The following is a 26,014-nucleotide window of genomic DNA, read 5'->3' as shown; positions in this document are numbered from 1 at the left end:
ATACTTATTTGATCTTTGTTGTCAGTAATCAGCTTTACTAATCAGATAAACAGAAGCCAGAGGAAAGTTTTTGAGATTGTGTTAAGTGTGGTGTTTCAATTTTTAAACAGCGTGAAAAGTATTGACTGTGTAGGATTTTATTCACCTTTTAGTTACTTTTCCAGGTTTAACACAGCTAAATGTTGAGTTCTAGGTTCTAATCCAGTGGAATTCATTGTATTTCTCCAAGTTAGTGTCAATTAGCACTGCTGAAGATCTGACCCAGGTTACTTACTCTTGCAGTACAATTATGAAAAACGGTTAAATGTGTATTTAATTAAACACCAGTTATCTTCACCTCTTTTATTACATGGTTGATCAAAAGTTTGCTATGTCTGCATCTGTGTAAAGAACCTTTCTTTTGTTTTAACGGCACTCAGCCAGAAAACAATATTGACTTTGTACTTCACCCGCCTGAGAGACACGGCTGAATAGTTAACTCATCAAGTGCTAACTGAGATGTGGAGGAAACAGGTTGTTTGATAATTCAAAGTTCACTTTTTTTAATTTGGTAGATTAAAAAAATAATCTACCACTGACTGTAACTTTTTCACATGTACATATATATTAAAAAACGGTACTTTTTTTTTTGCATCCAACTAGTAAATATTTGTGCTAGTTGAGCTTACCACTAAACCTCATTTCCACTATGCATATATTCTAAAGGAATTGTCATGTAGTTTGCTTCATTCACTGATTTGTGATAAGCAGATGTACTTGGATAGGCATAGGAAAAATGTGTTGACACCATGTTTGAAAAACAAATGTTACATATTGCTCTTATATAAAGGAAAAAAAAAAAAACACAAACCCAACCCACCAAATAATGTAAGGCTATTGTGCCATCTAGTGGCAGTTGTTCTTCCTCATCTGAGGTTAATAAATATTATTCTAAAATATTATTTTTAGCCTTGTTGTGCTTTAGTAGAGCTGACCTAATGCTTTAGGAGAGCTTTATTACAGTAAGGCACATGAGAAAAAGTAACTCTTGCATTTCTCTTCCTGCCTAGCATTACTATTTGCCATTAAAAAATATTTAAGTAGTAAACATAACCAAAGTAAGTTGGTGAATTAAAAATAAGTAACACACACCTCTTTGCTTTTCAGAATGTGAATAGGAAATAATTTATATGTAAGATTAAATTTTTTTTTTTAAGCCTCTGTGTAAGGCTATGAAACGTCTGCAGCTTTTTAGAGGTCAGTGTCCAGTGAGCTCTCCAAATAAATGCTGATGGCACCTCTACATCACTCGGACTGGAAGGCATGTGGGCGCCCAGCCAGCCTGCCTACAGCTCTTGCAGGCACCCTGCCCGGGTGGTACCAGTCTCCTGCAAACAGCACTGCGGGCCTGGGGTCTGCCGGGTGCCCAGTCCTCCACGTCAGCCCCTCCAGACGCACAGAGCATCCTCCCAAATTGCTCATTTGAGCGAGCATCCAGCAGCAAGGAAGATGAGGAGGGAGAAATCCTCTAACATGCATTCAGAGCGGCGTTGGAGTGGCTCTGTTGTTGCTGTGAATTGTCCACCAAGGGGTCGTTGTTTGTGCAAGGAATGAAGATTCCTAATTCCAGCTGCTAAGTTACGTGATTAGAACTAAAAGACACAGATGCTGCTCAGACTGATCTTTGCAGGACCATAATGTGCTTCTACATGGATTAAAAAATGTCTTGTTTCTCTTCAAACCCCACTGAACTGTTTCAACTACCATCCTACCACAGTCCTCACGTAGTCTCCTGGTTTTCCAGGGTGTGACTATGTTTTATCCCCACTCTGAATTTTCCTTCAAACATCCAGCCACACATAGTTAACATAGTTATCTTTAATTGCTGGTCTTTGTGTTTTCCTTACTTTCGTGGCACTGCCCATCTGCGTGAACTTCCTGAGAGCACCTATAAACTTGTTCACGAGAAACAACCCATGGGTGGCAGTTGGGAAATCCATGTTCTCCTTGATGCAAAATCTGCAGCGTTCCCTCTCTTGGCTTATGGTGAAAGATTGAACAAACCAGCTGTTTCGTATTTTCAATTTCAACCATGGATTCTCAAGCTCCTGGTAAATCCATGGCACAAATGAAACTGTAAGTGACACATGCAGGCCTTTATTTTTACTTGGGAAAGCAAGTAGCAGTTTATTACTAGGATTGCACAAAGAAAGTCTCAAGTTTCTCTTGCAAAATCAAAATCTGCTGTACATTTTTTTTTAAACTAAAACATACAAATCATGAAAAACGAACTAGAGCATGACTAAAATTAGCTAGTTTTGCTACATGTTCACACCCATCCTAAACTCCAGTGAAACAAGTGAGATAATTGCAGGTGAAAAAGTGAAAAGTTGAAGCATTGGGCCCTGGGTAGAGCAGATAGAGTGAAGAAGCATGGAAAATGTCACAGACTGCAATACATTACTGTAAGCAAATGACTCATCATCAGAGCTGCAAATATAGGTTGTGAGTGAAGCCAGCAGCTCTGCTAGGCCTTGCAAAGCTTTGAAAATATGAAAGTGCATTTTAAATGGGATTTTTTTTCCTATGGGTCTATACAATTGATGTTAGTAAAAAAAAATAAAAATCTTTGCAATCTGTGATGCTTGTAAATGTATCCACCCACCCCAGTGCATGAAACTATGCATATGTCTCTACCTCTCTGCAGAATTGAGATATGTGCCTTTTTGCCCTTCTCAGTATCACATTGCATCTTAAAATATTTAAAAAATTAATTTGATTTCTTAGACTATGTGGGTGTGGTATAACATCTAAAAAGATCTCCATGTAGTTTGTGCTTGTTCCTTCTTGTTCGTTCATTTTCTCTAAATGCCAGAAAGAAAGTCAACTTCTAAAAAGATAGAGGTGCCTGACATCTGCTGGCTTTGATAATTCCATCCTGCAGTTGTGGAAATGGTTTTGTTGCTCGTAACTGCTAGAACAAATTAAAACTGCTCAGCTTGAGTAGCTAAATAAGCTTTGAGCCCACACTTCCCCACCTCCCCGTCACACGCACAATTTCAAGCAGCCGCAGACCCGCTGCTAGCTGTAGAGTAGGGAGGGGAGGGAGGGAATTAGGCATAAGTTATTTACCTCAGGGGTCTGCTCTGAACTTTTAGCATCTTGCCCTTAATGTCAGTTCTCTGTTTGTGGGGTAAATGTCACAAATTCAAGGGGGCTGACCATCCACCCAAACTGGTCATCTAGTTGCTGCTGAAGTGTACTTAAAGGTAGGGGAGGGGTTGTTATTTGTATCTAGTGCTTCCTTCTGATGAGGTTAATTCAGCTCCTGCGCAGTCTGGTTGTTGTAGTCTTTACATGAGCCACAAGTGGCTAGGTTTTAGACTGTTGGAAGAAGATAATGCATTTAGCTTCAAAATACTGTTTATTAAAAATAACAGCAGGAATAACAAACACCAGCTTTTCATTTTCAAAGTTCCAAAAAATCAGTTGTGTATCATGGTCAGGGGTGACTAGAAGGTTCACTGAATTTAAGGGAAGTCTCCAGCTCAGTGAGCTGTGTGCATGTCTGAATTTAAAAAGCATGGTTTGCTTATCTGTTTTAAAAGGGAGATACTTATCTTTCAGTTTTAGCTTAAATCATGTTTGAAATATTTTATTTTTTGTAGTTTAGTAAGAACTGAAGTCAAAACTATTAACCTGATTTAAAATGTATAGTTAGTAGCCTATTTTAAAACGTGTTTCTTTCAAAACTGCCATTATACACCATGTGCATAATTTAGCCTTTTTCTCTCGCTTGCTGTCTTTGTGAGCACAAGATAATGGTGCTTCCCACAAAGTCAGATAGATGTAATAACAGCACCATTCCTAAAGATCATCCATCATCAGAATCAGTGTTATTTACTTTCTTAAATTTCTGGAGAAGTAGCTCAGCCAGGAGGCAGATCCTGCTGCTCAGATCACAGAGAGATGTTTAGCTGGGGACAAAAGGAACGTATTTTTAAGAGGATTTTTTTCTTCTCACTTTTCTGTGCAGAGTGTGCAAATTATATATTCAAAGTTTTGTGGTATTCTTTCATATAGTAGAACAAGTCCTATATGTATTGGCTAGGGATAAGGCATTCATTTTTTTTGAAATGCTAGTGTTGTTCTGGTTATACCTTTTGGAATCTTATATGTGGAAAAACAGAGGTCCATAGAAGGCTTTTCATTTTTATATTTATTATTATTATTTTTTAATATTAGTCTGTACACTGAATTAAATCAAAGCTGTTAGTGTTGCAATTTATACGTTGCCAGACCATGTCAGGCTGCTCGTACAAAACAAAAAACGCGGGAACCATTTTTATGGGGATCTTCATCTGAAGTACAGAGAAGAACCTGCTCTTGAAAATGGATATGGTCATCAAAAAAGGCCAACATAAGGAGACATCCTGTCTTTATGCTGAGAAGCTTACATGATTTTATCTGAAACAGTGTAGATGAAAACAATTCTTTTGATTTATACGTGTAGATTACAAGATATGCAGTGTGTAACCCCGCTTTCAGCTCCAAAATACTTTAGCAAAATATAAAACAAAGACCTCTAACACTGTATCAGCCTCTTGCAGAGCAAAAGGGGACAAGAGAGTTTGTATAATTAACAGTAAAATGCAATTGAATAGGAAAATAATTTCTGTTAAGAATTGATGATAGCCTGTCTGAGCTTCATAGAGGATAAGTTACATGTTTATGCTTATCAGCAGACTGTGCCAGCACAAGTGTGTCATTTTGAGAGCTAATTTAGTATGGTTCTGGTTGGAATTAAAATGTGTTAATCAGGAATGTCTTAAACACTGCGGTGACTGTCATTGCCAATGAAGATGTCCACAAAAAATGCAGAGGAAACTAAATAAATGAAATATATGAATTATAAACTAACTTGGATAAATTCTTCACACATATTTTATGGTTCATTACTGTACTTTTTAAGAGGACAAAACCATATATTTTATAATGGAAGCACTCATACTACTAAGCATGGTAGTTGTAAAGTACCTCTAAATCATTCTATAAAATGCAGGAGTCTTAAGGAGATATATTAAAACGTTACTTACTAATATTTTTTCAGTACTGATACCAGAATAAGGAAATTAAATAAAATCATTAAGTAGTCTTATTTTCATGCTATAAGTAGTTTAATGATGTTAGTTGTTTCAACCAAGAACAGAATTTGAAAACCAAAAAAGTGAATATGAATCATAGTTTTAGAGACATAATGTAAAACTTGACAATTGAATTATTTTTTTGACTTTTTTTTTAATATATTAAGGGATTTGAGCACTAAGAGAATTCACATCTGTTTTCTGATTGTGATGCTAGTAACTTGGACCCTTTTATTATACCTGCTCATCAAGTAACATCACAATTAAATTAAAATAGTTTATCATAGCATGGACACAAATAATAGTTGTGATTCCATTTGTAGTTTCTAGTGATGAGTAGAATTTAGAGTTTGTGCTGATTATGGTGACTGAATTACGCAAACCAAGTAAAACCATTTCAGTCTTTTTCCATACCAAGTGCTTAAAACTGTGTTTTTCACCTTGTATTTTTTAATTTGTGGTGTGCTCTTTTTTATCTTTTTAAGAGGAGTTCTCCAGTTAGGAATAAACACTATCAGCCTATCATAGTGCTGAGACACACAATCTAAGGAGATTTTTCTAAATGTGATGGTGCAGGTAAAGAAATAGTGTTCTAACAAGAAGATTCCAGTTAGTTTTTTTGTTTGGTTGCTTGTTTGTTTTCGGTGTGTGTGCTTTTTGTTGTTGTTGTTTTGGTTTTATTTTGGAAGCGTGCGTGTAGAGGTGGCTTTGGGAAGCCCAGCAGAGCTCTGTCTGCAGGTCCTGGTGCAAGCACATGTTCCTCTGCTTTCCTACGTCTTATCAACTGCAGTAGGAGCACGGTACTGGCATCCTCTTCCAGATCTGGATGGAGCTGTGGCTAGAGACATGTCCTCTCCCTCTCCACTGTCCACCAGCAACTTGATGGTGGAAGAGGAAGGGCCTTGCGCCCAACTCCTCTGGCAGGCCCAGCCTGGTGTCCACATGGACACCATACACTGGTCAGGCTTGGCTGGTGCCATGCTGAGGCACCCCAGAGAAGTAAAAGCAGATGTGTTTGTGTAAACACACACAAGAGCCCTCTTGTACGAGCGCTCACCCGTGGAGACATGGTGCTGACACGGGCAGGAAGGCCTCAGCCAGGTGCCTCCAGCGCATCCCATTGCTGAGGGTGGCGTGTGTCACACTCAGTAAGCAGCCCCACCACAAACCAGTTAGCCCCAGAGAGGGTATTTGGGCCAGCTGACATGGATTAAACGGCTGCTCCTCTTTATCCAGTTGGCTCAAATGCATTTATTTAAAACAGATTGGTGATGTGCTTTAAAAATGTACCTTTCATCCTGCTTTGACCAGAGATCTGCATATTCTTTCAAGTTGGAACAAACCTTTTAATGCACCGGGCTGGGAAGATGTTAATGTGACTCTAGAGGAGTGTTGTTATTTTAAGCCACCCTCACTGAAAAAGATTCTTATTTTTTTCATGCCATGTATACGAGGTTCTCCCGTTCAAGCATTATTCATTCCATTTTATCCCCCTCAGAGAAACAGCCCTTGCTTTGTTCGCTGTCTTTTTGTCTCTTGGTATTTTTACTGTTAGCAGATGTGTGCAACCCCAGCATCACTCATGCCCAGTAACTGCAGTAATTCCTCTTGAACTACATTTACTTGTTTTCCTGATGTGTGTTTGTTTGGTATGTGAAATTGTACTATGCAATATAACAAAGCATAGGATATCATATAATATGCATATATTGGAACAGATACAGATATTTATGGTAAATTCAATCTCATTAAGCTAGAAATAGGAATTGAAATGTGAGCAATATTGCGGATTACTTATTTGAATGTGGATTATTGAAAAATTTGCAATTTATGTGGAATAATATGTGGTCGATGAATATAACAGTTTGAGTGAAAAGGATAACAAATGTCAATTTAAAAAAAAAACAAAACAGCTTAGCCATATTTGGAAGCAAATTATATTCCCAATTTTTGGAAAGGAAGTAAATTTAAATAAGCAGATTTCTTGAAACCGGCAGTACCATCTTTTAAGATCATTTATTCCACTAGTCGTAAGTACATGAAAACTAAAATGCATCATATTGTAGAGTCACATAAACAAGGAAAGGAAGATGCAGGAAGAATTATACAATTGGCATGGAAACATGCTGGCTTCTATGCATTTATGTCATCAACTTCCCTGTGGATATTTTTTTCTGAAATCTTTCTTCCTGAATATCAGAATCAGAATGTGGGCTGTGAGACTGGTGTCTGATGCTTCAACATCATTTGACTTCCCTGCTAGAAACTTATTATCTGCTTGTCCCCATGTTTTCCCAGAGATTAAGAAAAACAGTATTTTACAAAATTTTTATGTTGTATACTCACACGCAAACACATATACACATGCACACACAACTTGCAAAATGTTATTAAATATGCAGTTTATAAGCTATCCGTTACTCTTTCTGTACACCACTGGATTTTTTGTTTAGCAGAAAGATAAAATACAGACTGTGTGCCACCATCATTAAAATTCTCAATCTTCTTCTTTTAAATGTTTTAAATAATTTGACATGAATAAGAGCAAAGAGTTTTCTAAATTTAACATTTCAAATCTTGATTTTATTTTGTGTAGTATCCCTCCTTCAGCATTTCATTTACATTAAGTTGATAAATACTTATGTTCTGTTGTGACTGCACAGGAGGTTTTTTCTATGCCACACTTCTTTTTCATCAGTTTAGAAAGTTTCTGCTTATATGCCTTTGGTCTCAGCTGCTTGACAACAGTCTTCAGTATGCAATTTTTCACAGAATCACAGAATCATCTAGGTTGGAAGAGACCTCCAAGATCACGGAGTCTAACCTCTGACCTAACACTAACCAGTTCTTCACTAAACCACATCACTAAACTCTACATCTAAACATCTTTTAAAGACCTCCAGGGACTCAATCACTTCCCTGGGCAGCCCGTTCCAATGCCTCACAACCCTCTCAGTAAATAAGTTCTTCCTCATATCCAACCTAAACCTCCCCTGGCGCAACTTAAGCCCATTCCCCCTCGTCCTGTCACCAGGCACGTGGGAGAACAGACCAACCCCCACTTCGCTACAGCCTCCTTTAAGGTATCTGTAAAGAGCACTCAGGTCGCCCCTGAGCCTCCTTTTCTCCAGGCTGAACAAGCCCAGCTCCCTCAGCCACTCCTCGTAGGACTTGTTCTCCAGGCCCCTCACCAGCTTCGTCGCCCTTCTCTGGACCCGCTCAAGCACCTCGATGTCCTTCTTGTAGCGAGGGGCCCAAAACTGAACACAGTACTCGAGGTGCGGCCTCACCAGAGCCAAGTACAGGGGGACGATCACCTCCCTAGCCCTGCTGGTCACAGTGTTTCTGATACAAGCCAGGATGCCGTTGGCCTTCTTGGCCACCTGAGCACACTGCTGGCTCATATTCAGCCGACTGTCCACCATCACTCCCAGGTCCTTCTCTGCCTGGCAGCTCTCCAACCACTCATCTCCCAGCCTGTAGCTCTGCTTGGGGTTATTGCGCCCCAGGTGCAGGACCCAGCACTTGGCCTTGTTGAACTTCACGCAGTTAACCTCAGCCCATCGGTGCAGCCTATCCAGATCCTCCTGCAGAGCCTTCCTACCCTCGAGCAGATCGACACATGCACCGAGGGTGCACTCGATCCCCTCATCCAGATCATCGATAAAGATATTAAGGAGAACTGGCCCCATACCAAATTATTGGATTTTATAGCTGAAAGCAGTAAATACAATATACTGGTGTTCACAAATGTGTTCAGTAAGCTGATTTCCAAACATATTTGCCATACTCTTTGGGTATTTCCGTAACTTGTGTGACCCATTTCCAAATGTGGTGGCACCTCCACCTAGGGCTGTCTTCTCAGTTGTGGCTTAGGTAAGACATTCTTGCCTTATTTTTTGCTATTTTTGTTTTCTTTACATTATTTCATTTTGCTTTGGTTTATTTTGAGCTTTTTGTTCCTTTTCTTAATACATCACTGAAGTTATATGCCTGTTCCTGAACCCCATTTGAGAAGTTAATTGTAGCTAAGGGTAGTGTGTGAAGGTGTTGTTTATATCTTCTCATACTCAGTCTAATGTCCCTGTTGTGAATTCAAGCAACTTGAAGGTTGCATTAGTTACTGTAAACCCTTGAGAGCCATTCCTGAATCTGCAAATTATTGTTGGAAGGAGCCACTCCAGTAAAATTCTTTTTCCTTGGCAGATCAGGTTCTTGAGAGCTTATATATTCAAATACACTGCTCAAGCTTTCCCATATACTAAGCAAGATCTGGCTATGAAATGATATAAATGTTACTGCACCCTTCTGCACAGAGAGGGTTCTAGGAGATAAGTCTTTTGGCCCTCTGTCTTCTTCCTACCTGACAGCATGGTATAGCATTATTAAATCATGTTATCTGTCTTTTGGTATATTCTTTGGATTTAATTGTTTCTATTTTTGCCTTTCTTATTTTTAATAGTCATGTGTCTATAATGCTTTTTTTACCAGAGAGATGGAGGAAATCCTTGTGTAATCTGTGCATTGTTGATAGCTGTCTTACTCCTTGTGAGCTGGGATGAGCAAGGAAGATTCATTTTTTGATTCATTGATGTGATTTCTAACCAATCTCTTTTGCTGAACTCTTGCGACAAATCAGGAGTCTGTCTGGCAGTGAATTTAGTACAGAGGACCACAAAAGGTTTTAGACTATCAAGATGCTGAATTGGGAGTTGACACAAGTCTGGGTTAGCAGGCAGAAATGCCCGCCTGTCTTCAGCACACAAATAATTTATTTTTTGTGTTCAAAAATCAAGCACCACATGGACCAATTTAAAATTGATGGTCACTATTTTTAAATTAGTGCATGTACTTTGAACCTATTATTTATATATACAGATATATATGCTGCAATATCTCTAAGAGAAGGGGATGAAAGAGTTGCGGAAGTCAAGGAAGGAATGCTACTAACTGTCAGAAATGAAGTCTAGCATTGTTCCTCCATAAACTGCAGTCATTTCAAGGAACACTCAACAATGAAGTAAAACCAGTTGAGACTAATTCCTAATTACAAAGGATGTAGTGAAACACCACACATGACCCCCCCAAAAAAAAGCCGGCTGCTTGTATTCAAGTCTTTCAGAATGCCTTAATGCCTCATATGTGTCATACTTGAAAAAAAATAAATTGTTTCTAATGTAATGAGAAGTCATTCATATTTAACATATTTTCATTAAAATATTTGACAGAATTTCTGTTGTGTCTTGGTAGAGCTTTTTATGGACAAACATGATAATGCTGATGGAAATGGAGAAAGTTAATAATACAAAAAATAAAGTATTAATTTTTTTCTTTTGGAGTAGAATTTTTTTGTGGTAACCTTAAGTATTAAATGCTGATCCAAAGCAGAGTGAATTTTTTTAGAATTGTCTTTGAACATGAGTATCTCACCACTTTCTACAATGCTGTATAACATGTTATCGACACGTAATCACCAAAATATTACTTGTTGTGGGCTTGTTAGTCATTTATATATTTTCCTGCCCATAGAGTACCATCTTCAAGTGCAGTATTTATATCCAAGTATAATCAAGAACTACAAGAGCTCTCTGAAATTAAGTCATTCATTGCTCTTCTACTTGGGTTTAGTTGCTTAAAGAATGGGAGAAGGTTTAAACATTTCCACAAATACACTTAAAAGAAATGTATAGATATATTTGCAGTAAGTAAAATTTCTTTTATGATAGTTATATTGAAGAGGCTTCTATAATTAGTCATTATTATACAATGAACTAACAAATCATTTAAGAACAGATGCACTGGTTCGCAAGTAAATGTTTGATTTCATGCCTGCATAACAGTGCATCAAGAAAAAAGGTGACTTACTATATTATTTCAGAGAAGAATCTTATATTTAATCTATAAGGTTTGTATTAAATAGTTATTAAATTGACTTGAGACCTTACAAATCTATTCAATGCAAATCTACAAGTGCAAATCTACTCAATTATCTGAAGTAGCTACTGACCTCATGGATGCAGCAAACTAAAAAAAAATGGACTATGATAATAAGAATCATAGAATGGTTTGGGTCAGACCATCTCGTTCCAACACTCCTGCCATGGGCAAGGACACCTCCCACCAGATCAGGTTGCCAAAAGCCCCATCCAGCCTGGCCTTGAATACCTCCAGGGATGGGATGCCCACAGCTTCTCTGGATAACCTGGTCCAGTACCTCACCACCCTCTGAGTAAAGAATTTCTTCCTTATATCTAATCTAAATCTACCCTTTTTTAGTTTTAAAACATTATTCCTTGTTCATAGGATAACAGGGACTACGCTCCCTGACAGAAGTCCTCTCAGGCCTGCCCAGGTCCCTCTGGATGGCATCCCTTCCCTCTGCTGTGTCAACTGCACCACACGGCTCAGTGTCATTGGCAAATGTGCCAAGGATGCACTTGGTCCCACTGCCCATGTCACTGACAAAGATGTTAAAACAGTGCCGGTCCCAAATTGTCACACATTGGAGACACTGTGAGTCACAATGTGAAAATAAAACTGTGACTTCGTATGACTGCTGTTCCAGCACTTTTAATAAAATTTAGCTTCCTATATAGAGAATATTTTTTTAGATATTTGTACAAAATGAATATGAAAGTAATCTGTTGGGAAGTGAAGGGACAAGTAGGTTTCCATCCTACTTGACTGGAAATCTGAAAGGTGAAAGAGATGTTCTGCGAATAACGCGCTATTATGCACTAATATTGGTGGTGCTATTCTACATTGAAGTATGGTTGATTTGCAAGACATTACTGATTTCCCTTTTACAAGATGTACAGCTGTAAATAAACTGTAAATAAGGTATCATTCGATGAATATAATAAGCCAAATGCACTCACTAGAGCTGCTGCACTCCATAGAATGCAATTGGTTGACCTTTAAGGAAATTGTTGAAATTCTAATTGCCTCACACTTCTACTGCTTTACAAAGATCCTTATGTTTACAGCCTTCACCACATGCACAAACGTTTTTTTTCCTGTTTCTTTCTCATCATAGAATCTCACCATCAAATAGAGGGCGTGAAGAAGCCTCCCTCTCCTATAGCACATTTCAAATGCCCTTTTTATTAATGTAATCTTTTCCCAGTTGTCATTTAACTTTTCTTCTCCAATTTGTAAACCATCTGTATTTTAAATTGCTTCCTACTATCTATTTCAAACATGTTTATATAGAAGATTATTACTTCAACTTTCATCTTATTCTGACATGTGAAAGGTTCAGTTGATTTTTCTTCCACAGATCATTGGAAAAATACTGTTGCTAATTATTAGTAATAATTATAATTGTGCTGCTAGTTATTTCTATTATTATTACATGCATTACTAATACTGATGATCACTAGCATTGTATTTTATAGCACAGTGCAGCTGACACAGCTGAAATATGTCAGTCATTCATGAAACAGTGATGTGTTGAGCACAGACTTTCGGTGACCCGCTCGTGGACCTTAACTACAACTGACTAGATGATTCCTGTCTACGTGCATTTGTTTCTTTTCCAAGAGGCTAAAAGTGGGATTGTGCAGTAGGTTATTTGTCATAAGAGATTTCTCCTGGGATGTGCCATGTGACTCCTTTCTTTCATATCCCTCCTTTCTCTGATGACTGCTAGGCAGTGTTGTGAACAGAAACAAGCTCTTGTTTCGTTATAATCAGTGACACATCATTTTTGCTTTCCCAGTGCCTAACAATTCAGGCATAGAAGACAATAAGCTAACATATTAGTAAAAGTTTTCTGGGGGTATCTTATGGAAAGATTATTTTTCTCCAGCTCTTGAAGGAACCAGTCTTTTTTATCCCTGTTTTCACAGTCAAAGCATACTTCTAGCTCATTTTCTTCTGAAGTTATAGGTATGTTTGCTTGCCAAAAAGATCCTCTTCATCATCTGTTTAGTCAGATGTTTGTGCTTTCTTTCTGCTAATCTTCCTGCTTTTTAGATTTCTAGATTACTGTCACACTTTGAGATGGAATAAGTAGAGATGTTAAATGTATTTGCTTGTAGTGCCATTTGTTTATCATTTATTTATGGTCTTAGTTTAAGGGACTGCCCTTGTTTCTGGGCTACAGGGTAGTGTAGTAGAAGCCAGGAACCAGTAGAAGCTTAGAGTACCGGGTTAGTGTATACGTGGCTTTGCTGGAGGAAAAGTTGTACTGAGTGTGGAATTGTGTATGGAGGGATGGGAGGAGTGGATACATTGTCCCAGTTCATATAGACCACTGAAGTTCTAGATATTAGTGACAGAAACTTGAAATCTGTGCCCTCACAGATTGAGTCTTATATGACACTTTACTGTATTGTTATGAAGAGGTGAAGAGAAATTATTTGTGAATTGTTATGCTGGTGCTTACTCTTGAGTCTTTCAAGAACTTTTTGCTTTTGTATTCTTATCTCTCTCCCTTTGGTAGTGAAAAGATTAGATGTGTGATAACATGAACTAAATGGTTTATTATTCTTCACAGTTAATGCATTAAATTGTTTATATTCCGCATTCACAGTAGCTGCAACAAAACTTTAAGTAATGCGTCTTGCTACATGCATTCAGTAAGAATCTCTAAATTTATTAAGCTGTGCTAAAGATGGAATAATCTACTGCATGCTCTGTGGAAGTATTTAAGATGGATGTTTGAGGTTTGAACATGGCACGGGCCATACACCCAATGACTCAATGTGGTACTTAGAAGCTAAGTTGAGTTATTTAGCAGTATTTCTTTTTTTCTTTTTTTCTTTTTTTTTTTTTTTTGTAGCCTTTCATGTCCCCTCGGTACCCCGGAGGTCCAAGACCACCCTTAAGAATACCCAATCAGGTAAGAATTTATCACTGGTGCACACTTGTGGTCCTGGTCATCATGCAGTGCTAGGAGCAGGGAGCATTGTCCTATTGGCCACCAATGTCCCTGGCACATATCGCAATGTCCCTCTCCACTCCATTTTGTCATTAGTAGACACACCGTGCCACTGCAAGCTCACTTTTCTGTGCTGAATGAGTGCATACACCTCAAAATTTATCATACCCTCAGCCTGTCTACAGAGGGAGAGTGTTCTTGGCCTTGTAGAGAGCTGCATTAACCTCAGCCAGGCTTTGCTGCCTGCTAAGATGAAGGCAAAGCATCTCCATAGACGTTACGTTCTCTAAACTTTCCTTCCAACACTACGCGGTTACCTCTGAGAATTGCTTTACTTAATTCTACATAAAATACATCACCCCCTCCTATTCTTTGTGGGATGCGTAAAGTATATTTACTCCACAGTAAACATGGGGATGATCAGTGAGAAGCAGTTATCAAGTGCGTTATGGCTCTTACAGGCACTCTGAGGACTTTATAAAAGCATCAAATTCCCACTTTTCTCTCATCTCCACCAAAGGGTATGCGTGCTAGTGTAACAAGAATGAGTAATGAGCTGCTGTTCGTCGGCAGAGACCTTTATTGGCCCATCTGTGAAAAGATGGTTCTGGAAACAGATAGCGTTTGTATTTTAAGTTCTTCTTAGTGCAGACAGAAGAGGAGAAAATGGATGTCAGCAGTTGAAATGTTAGTGATAAGCAGACAGAAAAATACCAGTGGAACTCTGAAAGAAAAACTGGGTCATTTGCAAGATTGGGAAAGGTTGATAGGAAGGCCATAATACCTTTTTTGTGAAACCTAGACTTCCAGGACTGCCTTTGAGGTATCAATGAGGAGGCTGTTCTGTTCCACCCCAGTTTCTGTCTGTTTTTTATATCTGTGTGTCACAGTGAGCGCTTGGCGTGAGCACTGGCACAATATCGCCAGGAAGTTGAACTTCAGGTTTCACTGAGATGGACATTTCAAGTTGGAACACCTCTTCAGATGTTCCACTCAGTGATGTTTGAGAGGAGGTTAAGTTAGCTGTAGCATAGCTTCTTTGTCAGGAGATAAATGGGTGACTTAAAATTAACATTGTGGAAATGGCCATCAGGGGACAATATGAGTGCAATGTCATCCATCCAGAGTGCTTAGTTAAAGTTTGTTACAGTGTACTGTAATTCAGTACAAAGCATCTTTCTGATTTTTGCACCTTTCAGTAAACCATTTTCATCTTAGCCAAAGGTACACCGAAGTTTGGGTGTCGCTTTTTCTTTTGTTTCTGTTTCTGTGTTTCTGAGCTGTGCAAATACTGGCAGGTAGAAGCTGGATGTGGCAAATGCTGTAAAACTGCTGCCAACCTCCAGCTTTAGTTTCAGAAGCATTTTTGTCTGCACATTCTGACATTTTTGGTGTAGAGATGTAACATAATGTTTGTGAAGTGCAGCTCTTGCAATTCATTTGCATCCTGCTGCATTCGTGAGTTACTGCTCAGAGCAACGCTACCCTTATTTGAGTTATAGCATGGATGAACAGCGTGTGGAAATAATGAACTACTGTAATGCAGCTTTAACACTGACGTTTTGGTTACCAGGAAAGGAAGCAAGTAAGCATCGGAGTTAACTCCCACCCTAACTATAACTCCATCCCTCAATGCATAGCCGTAGGGAGTGTATTTTGGGCAAGGAGGTCTGATGCAGGGCGAACCCAGTTGTGTAGGGGTATCCGAGATGGATCTGGGCTCCGCAGCAAGGAGCATTAGTAAACATTGAGTGCCACATGAGTGCCCCAAGGCTGCCTCCAGGGCTCCATCGTGCCCTGCAAGGCCTAGTCCTGCAACAGTATTGACAATGTGTGAGTAGACACATCTCTGTGTATTTCATGTCTACTTCTTACACATCATCCTGACTATAAGCCACTGAAGTAAATGTAAAACCCAGAGTTAAACGATGTTGTTTCAGACTGTGTTCATTCCATAATCTTACTATAGAATACCTTTTGACTTGGTGTTAAACCGATGTAATAATGCACATTCTAAATTTGAAGTCCCCAGGTGTTATGGAAGTAAACCACAGAGTGTTTGCAGATAAGCTCCCCTTTGTACGTATCCAAAAGTACCACAGTGTTTCCAGGTCACCAGTAACTTATCCATTCACTCAGTAAGCAATTACCTGTGCTACATGAGTAGATTACTTTCATAATACAGGATTTACTCATTCCAGACACATTTTCACTGAGAACATATTACTGTTTTGAAATTTTAAATAGTGCTTTGTGGGTCAGCTGCAAAGATCATTCAAAAAAGCATTGTTCTAGTTAACTAGACTGTAAGACACTGTAGAAATTAGCTGTAAACCAAAATCAGTTGCTAAAAACCCAGAGGGCAGGTAAAAATTTAGGGCCATAAAAATAATGCATTTGATTGGACCAGAGGTGAAATAAAAACTCGATGTATCTTCATACTTGAAGGCAAGCTTATAGGAGCAAGTGCTGTGACTGTTGTTTTCTCCCGTAGATGAATTAAAATATTATCTTAGCACTGATACCTTTCAAAGGAGGGGGAGAGTGGATGATAAAACCTCCTGCATATCACAGTGCTGCTTTGCCTTACCCCTTTGAATGCTGTGTGGCTGGCAAACTGATATGTCTCACTCTCGGTGGACACCATGGTGCCCACATTCTGTCCTCTTAAGGGAAGATGTTAAAATAATGGTTAAAAGGGAAAACTGTAAGAGTATAAACTTAGGATAAATTGCCCTGTAGCCAAGAAATAGGCAGTGATTTGAGGTTAAATGATAGGTAAGCTAAAGCAAAGCAATAATTGGAGAAAAAAGGCAAAATCAGTGGGGTCATATTTTGAAGATTATTTATACGTAATTTCAAGGAAGTCCAAGAGTTTGTTTATGCAATCCATAGTTCGGGTTGTTGAACATTTAGGACATTTAATTAGGACATTTAGGAATGTAAACTCTTATGCATGACTCTTGACTGCAAAGAAACATCTGGGAATTAAAAACAAAACACCTGTGTTATCTGTTTAACATAATTTTCAGTGTATTATGTCCTTGTAATACAGTTTCTATGCCTGCAGGCACTTGGAGGTGTCCCAGGAAGTCAGCCATTATTGCCTAGCGGGATGGACCCAACACGGCAGCAAGGTGAATGAAATATTTGGAGCATACAAAAGTGCTGTCTTTCTAAACCCGTATCTTTTTCCCTGTGTTTCAAAGTGTACGGTAGCTTTTTAAGCTTTTTGTAAAATAGGAAAGAATGACTCATCAAAGTTGATTTAGAAGATGCTTGTATTTTGCATGGTTTTTAAAATTACATAATTTTATTTGCAGGGCATCCTAACATGGGTGGGCCAATGCAGAGAATGACTCCTCCAAGAGGAATGGTTCCTTTAGGACCACAGGTACCTTCTGCAAATAGAAATCATTTTTTATTGAGAGATCTGTACTTATACTGTATTACTCTAGTTCTGCATAGCTTGAACCAGGACTTGTACCTCTAAACCCATTTAAAAATAAAATTTATCTCTGTTAAAAATGAATTTCTAATTGCAGCTTTACAAAGTCTAAAGTTCAAGAATTAGTAATTTTAATTCAGATTTGAAATTAGAAGGAGTCCCTTAGCTTGCTTATTTCAGGAAAGTTGTGTTTTTCCTACAGCTAATGTATCCTGTAATGAAAGGCTAGGGTTTGCAAAGAGGCCCAAGTATTGAGCAGGTGTTTACTCTTACTCCCACCCTATTTGATCATGCTGTTAAGGAGGGAAGAGTTCATCTCACAGTATTACCATCTTAGGCAAACTGTAACAAAAAACAAACAAAAAAAAAAGTAAAGTTTTTCTTCATCCACTATTGAGACAGATTTTTAGTGAGTACCAGAGAGATTTTAATGTAAAATTATGCTAGCAGTTAATGCTGCTATTTTTGCCCTATATCAATCATAAACATTCCTCCAGCTTTAATTTCAAGGAGTGAAGCAATCTTGGATTGCAAGAACCTGCCTTCTCCATGGTGCTGACCTGGTTGTAATTGTATATTAGCACTCTCCTCAAAAATGCAAAATATTAGTGGATATTTGTCAGTAATGCATTTTAATAATAAACTGAGGTAGAAAATAAATTTATTCCGATGTGTACCTGAAACATGAACCAAAATATTATTTTATATTTTGTCAGCTCTCTCAGTGAGAGAAAATTTAGGTAGTGCTGTTTTATAGCAATGTTGCCAGTATTTTGTTTACAGTGTGCTTGTTGTGCCCACACTTTGCATTTTTGCTTTCCATTTTAGATAATCTCTCTAGTGGATTCTTTGTTCCTTGGAATAGAAAGTGAATTTTAAATGATTAAATAGCATTGCCTTTCAAATCTGTTCATAACTGCCTTTACACTTTTGTGCCTTCTTGGTAGAAACCAGTTGTTCAGTTTAACACAACGTCTGCTGTGTGACCAACAAACTGTTATTAAACATTTGTTGTTTTTTCTGTAGCATTGAAGTTTATTTACAACTTACGTTTTGGAGGTAGAAAGAGAAGCTTTGCAGCACTGCCATATGAGATTGAGCTGATACTTTATGCAGCACCATTAGTCACACAGCAGGCAAATCTCTTGCCAGTTCTTATAAGGATGATTTTTTTCATTTTTGCTATCTCTTAAAATCCAGTATTTTTGTAAAGTTCATCTTTCTTTCTTTACAAAATGTCCTCTTAAAATGGGGAAAATGTAACTTAGCTACGCAAATTTGAGTTTATAACTCAAACTTTTCTATAAATGGATTACCATCCATCTTTATGTGTTGTTTTTAGGATCTTCTCAGAATGCAGTTCTAAAAACAAATTTGATGGATCTTTCACACCTACTTTAAGGTCCTCTTGCTACAGTGCTGTAAAGTTGACCTGGGTGTGCCCAGAATGTGAGGCTCAGCTACCTGGCTGCACAGGCAGTGGACTTGGGAAGCACTTAATGTAGTGATACAGAAATGCTTGTCTCAGCATTTTGTGCTTTATGATTCCGCAGCTTTCCAAACTAAAAAAACATGAAGCTGAAAGCTGAGTACTGTTGTAAATGCTTGAGTGTGTGAATAGCTACAAAGAATTAGGTTCAGTTTTTTTCAAGCCACAGGTACACCACCTGTTCAAGGTGCTCCATGCACATTGTAATGGGCTACTTACACCCAGTCCCACATACTTGCTGGTGAGCTTCTCATGTGCTTCCTAATGTATTCAAGTCAAAAATAATTGGGTTATCTTAAATATTTAAAAAACAAGTCTTGGCTAATCTGTCTCATTTTGACCACCTGATGTTAGGGAGCCCTTTTATGAACAACTAAACTACCAGAAAAACAGTGGTGGTGGTGACTTTAAGTAAAATCTGCAAGGAACAAATTAGGGCAGAGAGCATAGCTGCAGCTAAAAGAACATGTGTATCAGTAGCCTTAATGAAAGTGCTCTTATTTTAGGATGAAAGAGTACATTTGATTAGAATTAGCAGTAATTAGAGTTAAAAGTACATTTGATTATGAGTCTTCCAGTCATGCAGGATTCCATAAAGATCTTTAACCCTGGTCTACACAAATCATTCCAAAACTAAAATAAGGAGGGGAGATACCCAACAGGCCAAATAGGGAGAACGGCTCAGCACTCCAAATCAAGATGGGAAAATTAAATAAAATAGATCTGGAACTAGTGTTTTTTTTGTTGTTGTTGTTGTTTTTTTTTAATATAGTTGGCCTGGGTTCTCTTCCAGATCCAGTAGTGCCAACTGAAGATGTTACTGCACCCAGCTGCTTTGACTACCCACCAGTGACTGCCCTACAGTTCTGAGAGCAGTGGTTCAGGCAAAATTTTCTAGGACAACTTAGGTTGAACAGGAGATTTGAGTTATTCTGGCTGACTTTTGACTGAGCATGCACACCAATCAATCTGCCTGCTGCTCACAAAAGTTCAGGAATGAGTAGTGATTTATGTCCGGCAGCTATGGATAATAATATCTTCAGATGGCACTGTTGGATCGTAGAATCATAGAATTGCTGCTCTGGAAGAGGACCTCTATTTACAACCTCTGGGTGTGTTCTTGCAAACTACCTTTGTATGGTACACTTTCAGGACTGTCTAACAATGAAGAAAATTTTATATTTTGGGTTTCTGTTGTTAGCAGTGGGACTTCCTCTCATAGTTCCCTTTCAGTTCTAGGTAACTAGTTTATCTGTAATCACTCTACTTATAAACAGGACCAGATTGATAATTTGAATACCTCTGTAGGATTTCTCCCATGTATTCATGATGTCATGTTTACATGGCTTTGTGAATGGGACCATTACAGAGAATACCCATAAGCCTAAGTCATATAGATTTTGTATTTTATAGTATAGTTGTATAGTATAACAATTAATGTGTATTCATTTTTATTATTGGAAAAAAGACAGCAACAAAGAGTTAAGTATTTTTAAGTAAATCATTTGCTTATCCCCTTGCTTTCCAAAGTGCACAACCAACATGTTAAAGTCAATAATATTCAGTTTAGAAAATATGCTATTATTCATTTCTTTGGAATATCAGAAAAAATATAGAAAAAAAAAGTAAGAAAAATTAACACAGAATACAGAATTCATTAAGATTGTGAGCTGAGATAGACTGTTCTGCTTGTATTCATCTGAATTAAAATAATTATAGTTTTTCATGTAAACAGTACAGTTAAACTTTTGTCATAATGTGATCAGACCATAAACTCTGATTTCATAGGCAATGGGTGATCCGTTTGTTGGCAATGCTATGATAGTCATTATCATATTAAGTAATTTTTTTATTAGTCACATTGGACATTAGAATTGACTGATTAGAAGAGAAATGTAATGGTTATGCTCTATGTTATAAAAGTGATATCATATGGTGTAATTTTAAACAAGCATTTCTTGATACCCTAACAGAGTCTAATAAAAACAATTCTATTTAAATTCCATTATGTAGAAATCTCAGAACTTAAGTCCAGGTTACTGATTTTGAATGAGCTTCCTTGTTATAAAAGTTGAATACGTTTTAAAACCTGTCCCTCTGGCCATTGACTTGATCTGTAGATGTGTAAATAATTCCTCCTGTAAGGATTTACATTTTAAGTATTCTTACTGTATTCCTATTGTTTGAGTAGTAAATGTAATTCTTTCTCCTTGGGGATAACAGTATTATTTTTAAAGTCAACAATGGAAACTCCTGAAAGAATGAATTGCATTGGCCTATCCAGTCAGCAGTTGTATAGGGATATCATTAACCTGCTGTCCTTTCTTTCCCCCTCCTCTTTGGTTTTGTTTTTTTGTTTTGTGGTAGTCTGACCCTTGGTTATCATTGCAGAACTATGGAGGTGCAATGAGACCCCCACTGAATGCTTTAGGTGGCCCGGGGATGCCTGGAATGAACATGTAAGCACAATAATCAAATCTTAAAATATTTAGAAAATCATTGTTTCATTGTGGAAGTAACATTTGGGTTACATAAGATAAGGGTGAGCATGCTTTGATAAGTAATGTGCTTTGATGACTAATAACTGCAACTGAAAAAAAGGGAACCTGCAGCAGCATTCTTCTTCTGCATGCATTTCTTACAGCCTCCTTTGCTGTTCCTCCAGGTCTGTACAATCACTGAGATTTTTTCACAAGTCAAAGTTAAAATTCTGGGAATATTTTGTCAGTACAGTTACTGATATTTCCATGTATGCATTTTTTTACCAGTGACATTATAATCATTTATGGTTTTACTTTAGTTTTTGTGAAGAATGGTACAGGTATGGTCCTTCTCTGCAAAATGACGAAACATAATTTTAGTAAAATAAAACTACTGTCTAGAGCTCTTTGTAAAACAGAAAAAAAAAAAAAAAAAACACACAAACATATTTGAATGAAAAAGTGTGGATGATTCTTGCTTTGTTACTGCCTTTATTTCGATTACTATGTTTATTTCCACTCTAAATGTATAGAACAGTACTCCAGATATGAGTGTAAGTTTTCTAGTATTTCTATGTACTCCTGGGGCTGGATTATCATCTAGTATAAAGTGATAACAACCGAGTTCAGTTTAGCTATATTGATTTATTCCAAATGTGCATTTAGTTATTGGGTTGCATTATTCCATTTACACAGGTAGACAACACCTCTTTGTAGGCATGTAGAAAATGTTTAGATATAAAATTACTGTCTCTAGACTAATATAGTAGTCTAGATTTAAACTATGGATTTTAGCATAGCAACTGACTCAAGATGAGGAATCTTCTTCGCTTGCCATAAATCCTTGCTTGCCTGGAGTTGTTTTTATAATTATTTAAAAAAAAAAAAAAATCTCCTTGTATTATATATATATAGATTTCTCTCATAAGAGATTCTGAAATTTTAAGGGGCTGCTATAATTACTGTTAGAGTAACACAGACCAGAGGTTATTACCTGGAAATGAAGTATTGAGATAGATAACACCATTAAAAAAAGTCTAATCTGGCATGCCCTTCATTTTTTCTGATTTCTGGACAGACCTTGATTTTTCTAAGCCAATAAAATAAAATCTAAAGTTTGGCATAACTCTATCATATGCATCATATATTGGACTCCAGACAATTTTAGGAACCTTCCCAAGGGTAGGCATTTCTTCTTTTAAATAAAATTGATGTAGAAAAAAATATTTAGATATTGAAATTCAGTGTGAGTATAATATAAGCACTACACAGATTGTCCCCAAGAGGAGATTTAGTTTTAAGAAAAGAAAATGTAGCTTCCTAAAATAAAATGTTCTGGAATTAAAACTGAGGACAGATAAGGTATTTTGAGGATACTTATCCACATAAATGAGAGATAGGAAGAATTTGTTTATTCTTCACATAGAAAGAACAAACAAACATGTTTTCTGACAAAAAGAACTTCTTGTTTGCCATACAGAAAGGAGATGGTTATGGGTTGAAATACTAACATTTTCCCTGTGGCAGCATTTAATAAGCAGGTTTCATCTTGTGTTGAGTCAGTAAGCATCCATAGATCATGTTCTTTTAAATCAGCGATGGAGAAGCACATTTTCCTTAGAACTTGTATGTTAAAGGGGATGCCCTGAACTGGAGACCTTTGGTTAGGGAATTCATGAGCTTTGAAAGAGTGTTTGGTCTTCTGAGAAGAACACCAGGTAGAACAGCAGTTAGGAAGCCATACCCGTAGCAGTCTCCTTGTCTTATCAGGCATGTGCTGCACTTCTGTACATTTTTTACAAACCTCGCCTTTCCTCCAGCTCAGCTTGCTTGGTTTTGAAAAGACTTCCTGCTGCTTCCTTGGCATGCTGGAGGCATAAGGGAGTCCAAAGTGCTCATCCTGCAGTATTATGCTATAGCATTTGCTGACCTGTGCTACATGCTGAAACACAGACCTTTGGAGTTAGAATATTGCCTTGCTCACATGAATGTTTTATATATATATATATATTTTTTTTTTTTAATTTTTTTTTCCTAATGAAACCAAACATTTCTTTTTCTTGTATCAAATGGAGGGACATACACTGATCCAAAGGAAAACAAAGGCATCGATGTGGTGTGGGCTTCCTTTAATTTTATTTCTAGACATCACGTTCATTCGTTATTGTAAAGTTTCTGCTGTCAGGTTTGTTGTTACCCTGCAGCCATAGTAAGGACTCGTCTTCAGGCCTGTTCTGCATACAGGATCAAGGCAGAGCACACCTGCAAATGACCTGTGGGCAGTAGCAACAGATGCACCTATGTGCATTCAACTCATTCTCTGTATTACCCCTTACAATTCACCTAATGTACAGCTCTGAGAAAGCTGTACATCATTTAGTGTACTTACATTTCTAGGAAAAGAAAATAACTATACATAAAACTATTGCCTTATGTTAACTTATGTTTGTCTTCACATAGCCATATATCATACATTAAGGTTTTGCACTGTTGTGTTCGATGTTTCTGGCTTTCTGGCAATGTTAAGATATAAAAGCATGTACTCTACAAAAAGCAGATGCCATTTCAAAATCCAGCTTTTTCTCCTGGGAAAGCTTCAAAGGAAGCTGTTCTGGCTAAGAGCAGAATATCAGCCAAATGCAATTTTACATTTTTCTGGATGAGAAAATGTTCTTTATTGTGAAAAATGGTAGCAGCTAGCCTTAGAGCTCATAGACAGTATTTCACTTCATGAACATATACTTCACAAATGTAGTATTTTTAAATAATTCCTTGCTCCATCATAGGTAGTGCATATCAGATTACTGCTTTAAACAGTAGATACATATCCTGTATCTTTTAAAAAATAACTATTTTACCTACAAGGTTTTAAGCTGAAACTTGGTGTAGCCATTTTTAGTAAGATATTATTTCTTCGTGGAAACCTGCTCTGTTTAGGAACAAGACAGCAAATTTCAGGGAGCATTGTTGCATTTCTCTGGCACTTTTTAATGGCCTGTGTGACCTGCAGTGCTGTATCAGGCACTAAGAATATCTCATTCATGCCTGAAAGGGAAAAAAGTGTGATTTTATTTTTTAACTGCAGCTCACAAACTTGTATCTAGAGGTTTAATTTCTGATGGGATGCATTTGCCAATTAGGAAACTGAAATGCTGGACTTAATTTCTCCATGTGCTGTGGTCAGGGGTACAGGACTAACCTCAACTGCAGTTGCAATTAGTCATAGTGGTAGATATTATGTAAATTACTCATATTTTGGAAGCAGAGCAATCATAATAATCTTTTATGAGCCTATTGATACTTCCAAAATAAACATTTTTATAAAAGAAAAAAAATAGCTTGCATTGAATTGGAAAAAAAAAAATTGCAGGTAGCTTTTTTATGTGTTTTATAAGCTAACAACATTATGCTCTATATAAACCATATGGCTTTCAAGCAGAATCTGCTATAGAGTTTTCTGAGTCTATACTTAGAGCTGTCCATGACTTCCAGTAAATTTGCAAATTCTAACAGCTTTTTAGATGAAAGGTGAGTTTCCTCACTGGAAGCAGCAGTAGTACAGCCTGCAGGATAACGCAGGCATTACATGCGTTTAGCTTTACAAAAAACTTCCATGCTCACCAGAGGTACCATGATGTTGAGAGGAATTTGTTTCCCAGTCTTCTCATAAAACCCACCTAAATTTCCATGTTGCTGTGGCTAACCCAGGCATGTATCTGAGTCAGCTTTTTAACTTCTCCATGCTTCACAGTAATCTGCAGTGTAGTCATGGCCATTTTCCATATGATGTTTTTCAGTAGATATCTTTGTGTCATTTAATGTCACACAAACAATTGCCGGGTTTTGTGGTGAAAACCAACTTCCAGTGTTGTTGGAAATACTGCTGGTTTCTCAGAAAAAGAGGCTCCAACAAACCACATATGGGATGTGACAGAAAAGAAAAAAAGGATTACCTAATATTTCCCATGTTATTATTAGCAGAGTGTTGCATCTGCAAAATCCACTTGTATCAGGCACTGCTTGCATGATGCCATGAGTCCCTTTCCTGGCTAGAGTAAGGCAGCCACTGGCCATTGCTAAAAGCCCTCATGGAGGTATCTTCCAGCAAACATGCTGCATGAAGCAACCCATGGATGACTGCTAGGGTGATGGATTTTTAACCTTCATGGAAGGACCACTGAAGCTGAGAAAAATGCACTCAGAAATGTCTTCCTTTTCTAGTGGGGAAGTGTTTCAGCAAAAAGACCCACTCCTACATTGCTGTTTTCCAACCTCCCATAAATGTGAGCATCATAAAATGGAATGATTCACTTGATTTATTTCCGTTCATTGTTTGAGATAATTTCTTCGTAATAGTTTCACCAACAATGCAATAAAAAAATGAGAGATTCAATATTAAATCCCTCAAGCAACAATATGTACTTATTGTTTTTACTTTTGCAAAACTTTAAAATAGAATACTTCCTGAACTCATTAATAAAATCTACTTTTATCTCTGTATTTAAATCACTCTTCCAAGTCTGGTAAGCTATTGTGGCTAATGTCCCTTTTCTAAAGCTAATGAGGCCAAAATGCCATTTTTAATGCAAT

The 26,014-nt window shown here is 37.5% G+C and overlaps 1 protein-coding gene across 5 annotated transcripts in view; it reads left to right on the top strand.

Moving 5' to 3' along the window:
- Positions 1 to 26,014, top strand: part of SSBP2 (single stranded DNA binding protein 2) — a 188,527-nt gene that overhangs the window by 124,239 nt on the left and 38,274 nt on the right. For all 5 annotated transcript variants that reach the window (XM_068665873.1, XM_068665874.1, XM_068665872.1 and 2 more), the window contains 4 exons: positions 13,909 to 13,968; positions 17,078 to 17,144; positions 17,331 to 17,401; positions 21,336 to 21,403. In XM_068665873.1, coding sequence (XP_068521974.1) covers positions 13,909 to 13,968; positions 17,078 to 17,144; positions 17,331 to 17,401; positions 21,336 to 21,403 — 266 coding nt within the window. The remainder of the gene's footprint in view (positions 1 to 13,908; positions 13,969 to 17,077; positions 17,145 to 17,330; positions 17,402 to 21,335; positions 21,404 to 26,014) is intronic.

This window comes from Anas acuta, chromosome Z, assembly GCF_963932015.1.
Source record: "Anas acuta chromosome Z, bAnaAcu1.1, whole genome shotgun sequence".
Taxonomy (NCBI): domain Eukaryota; kingdom Metazoa; phylum Chordata; class Aves; order Anseriformes; family Anatidae; genus Anas; species Anas acuta.
This window is presented reverse-complemented; position numbering and strand designations above follow the sequence as displayed.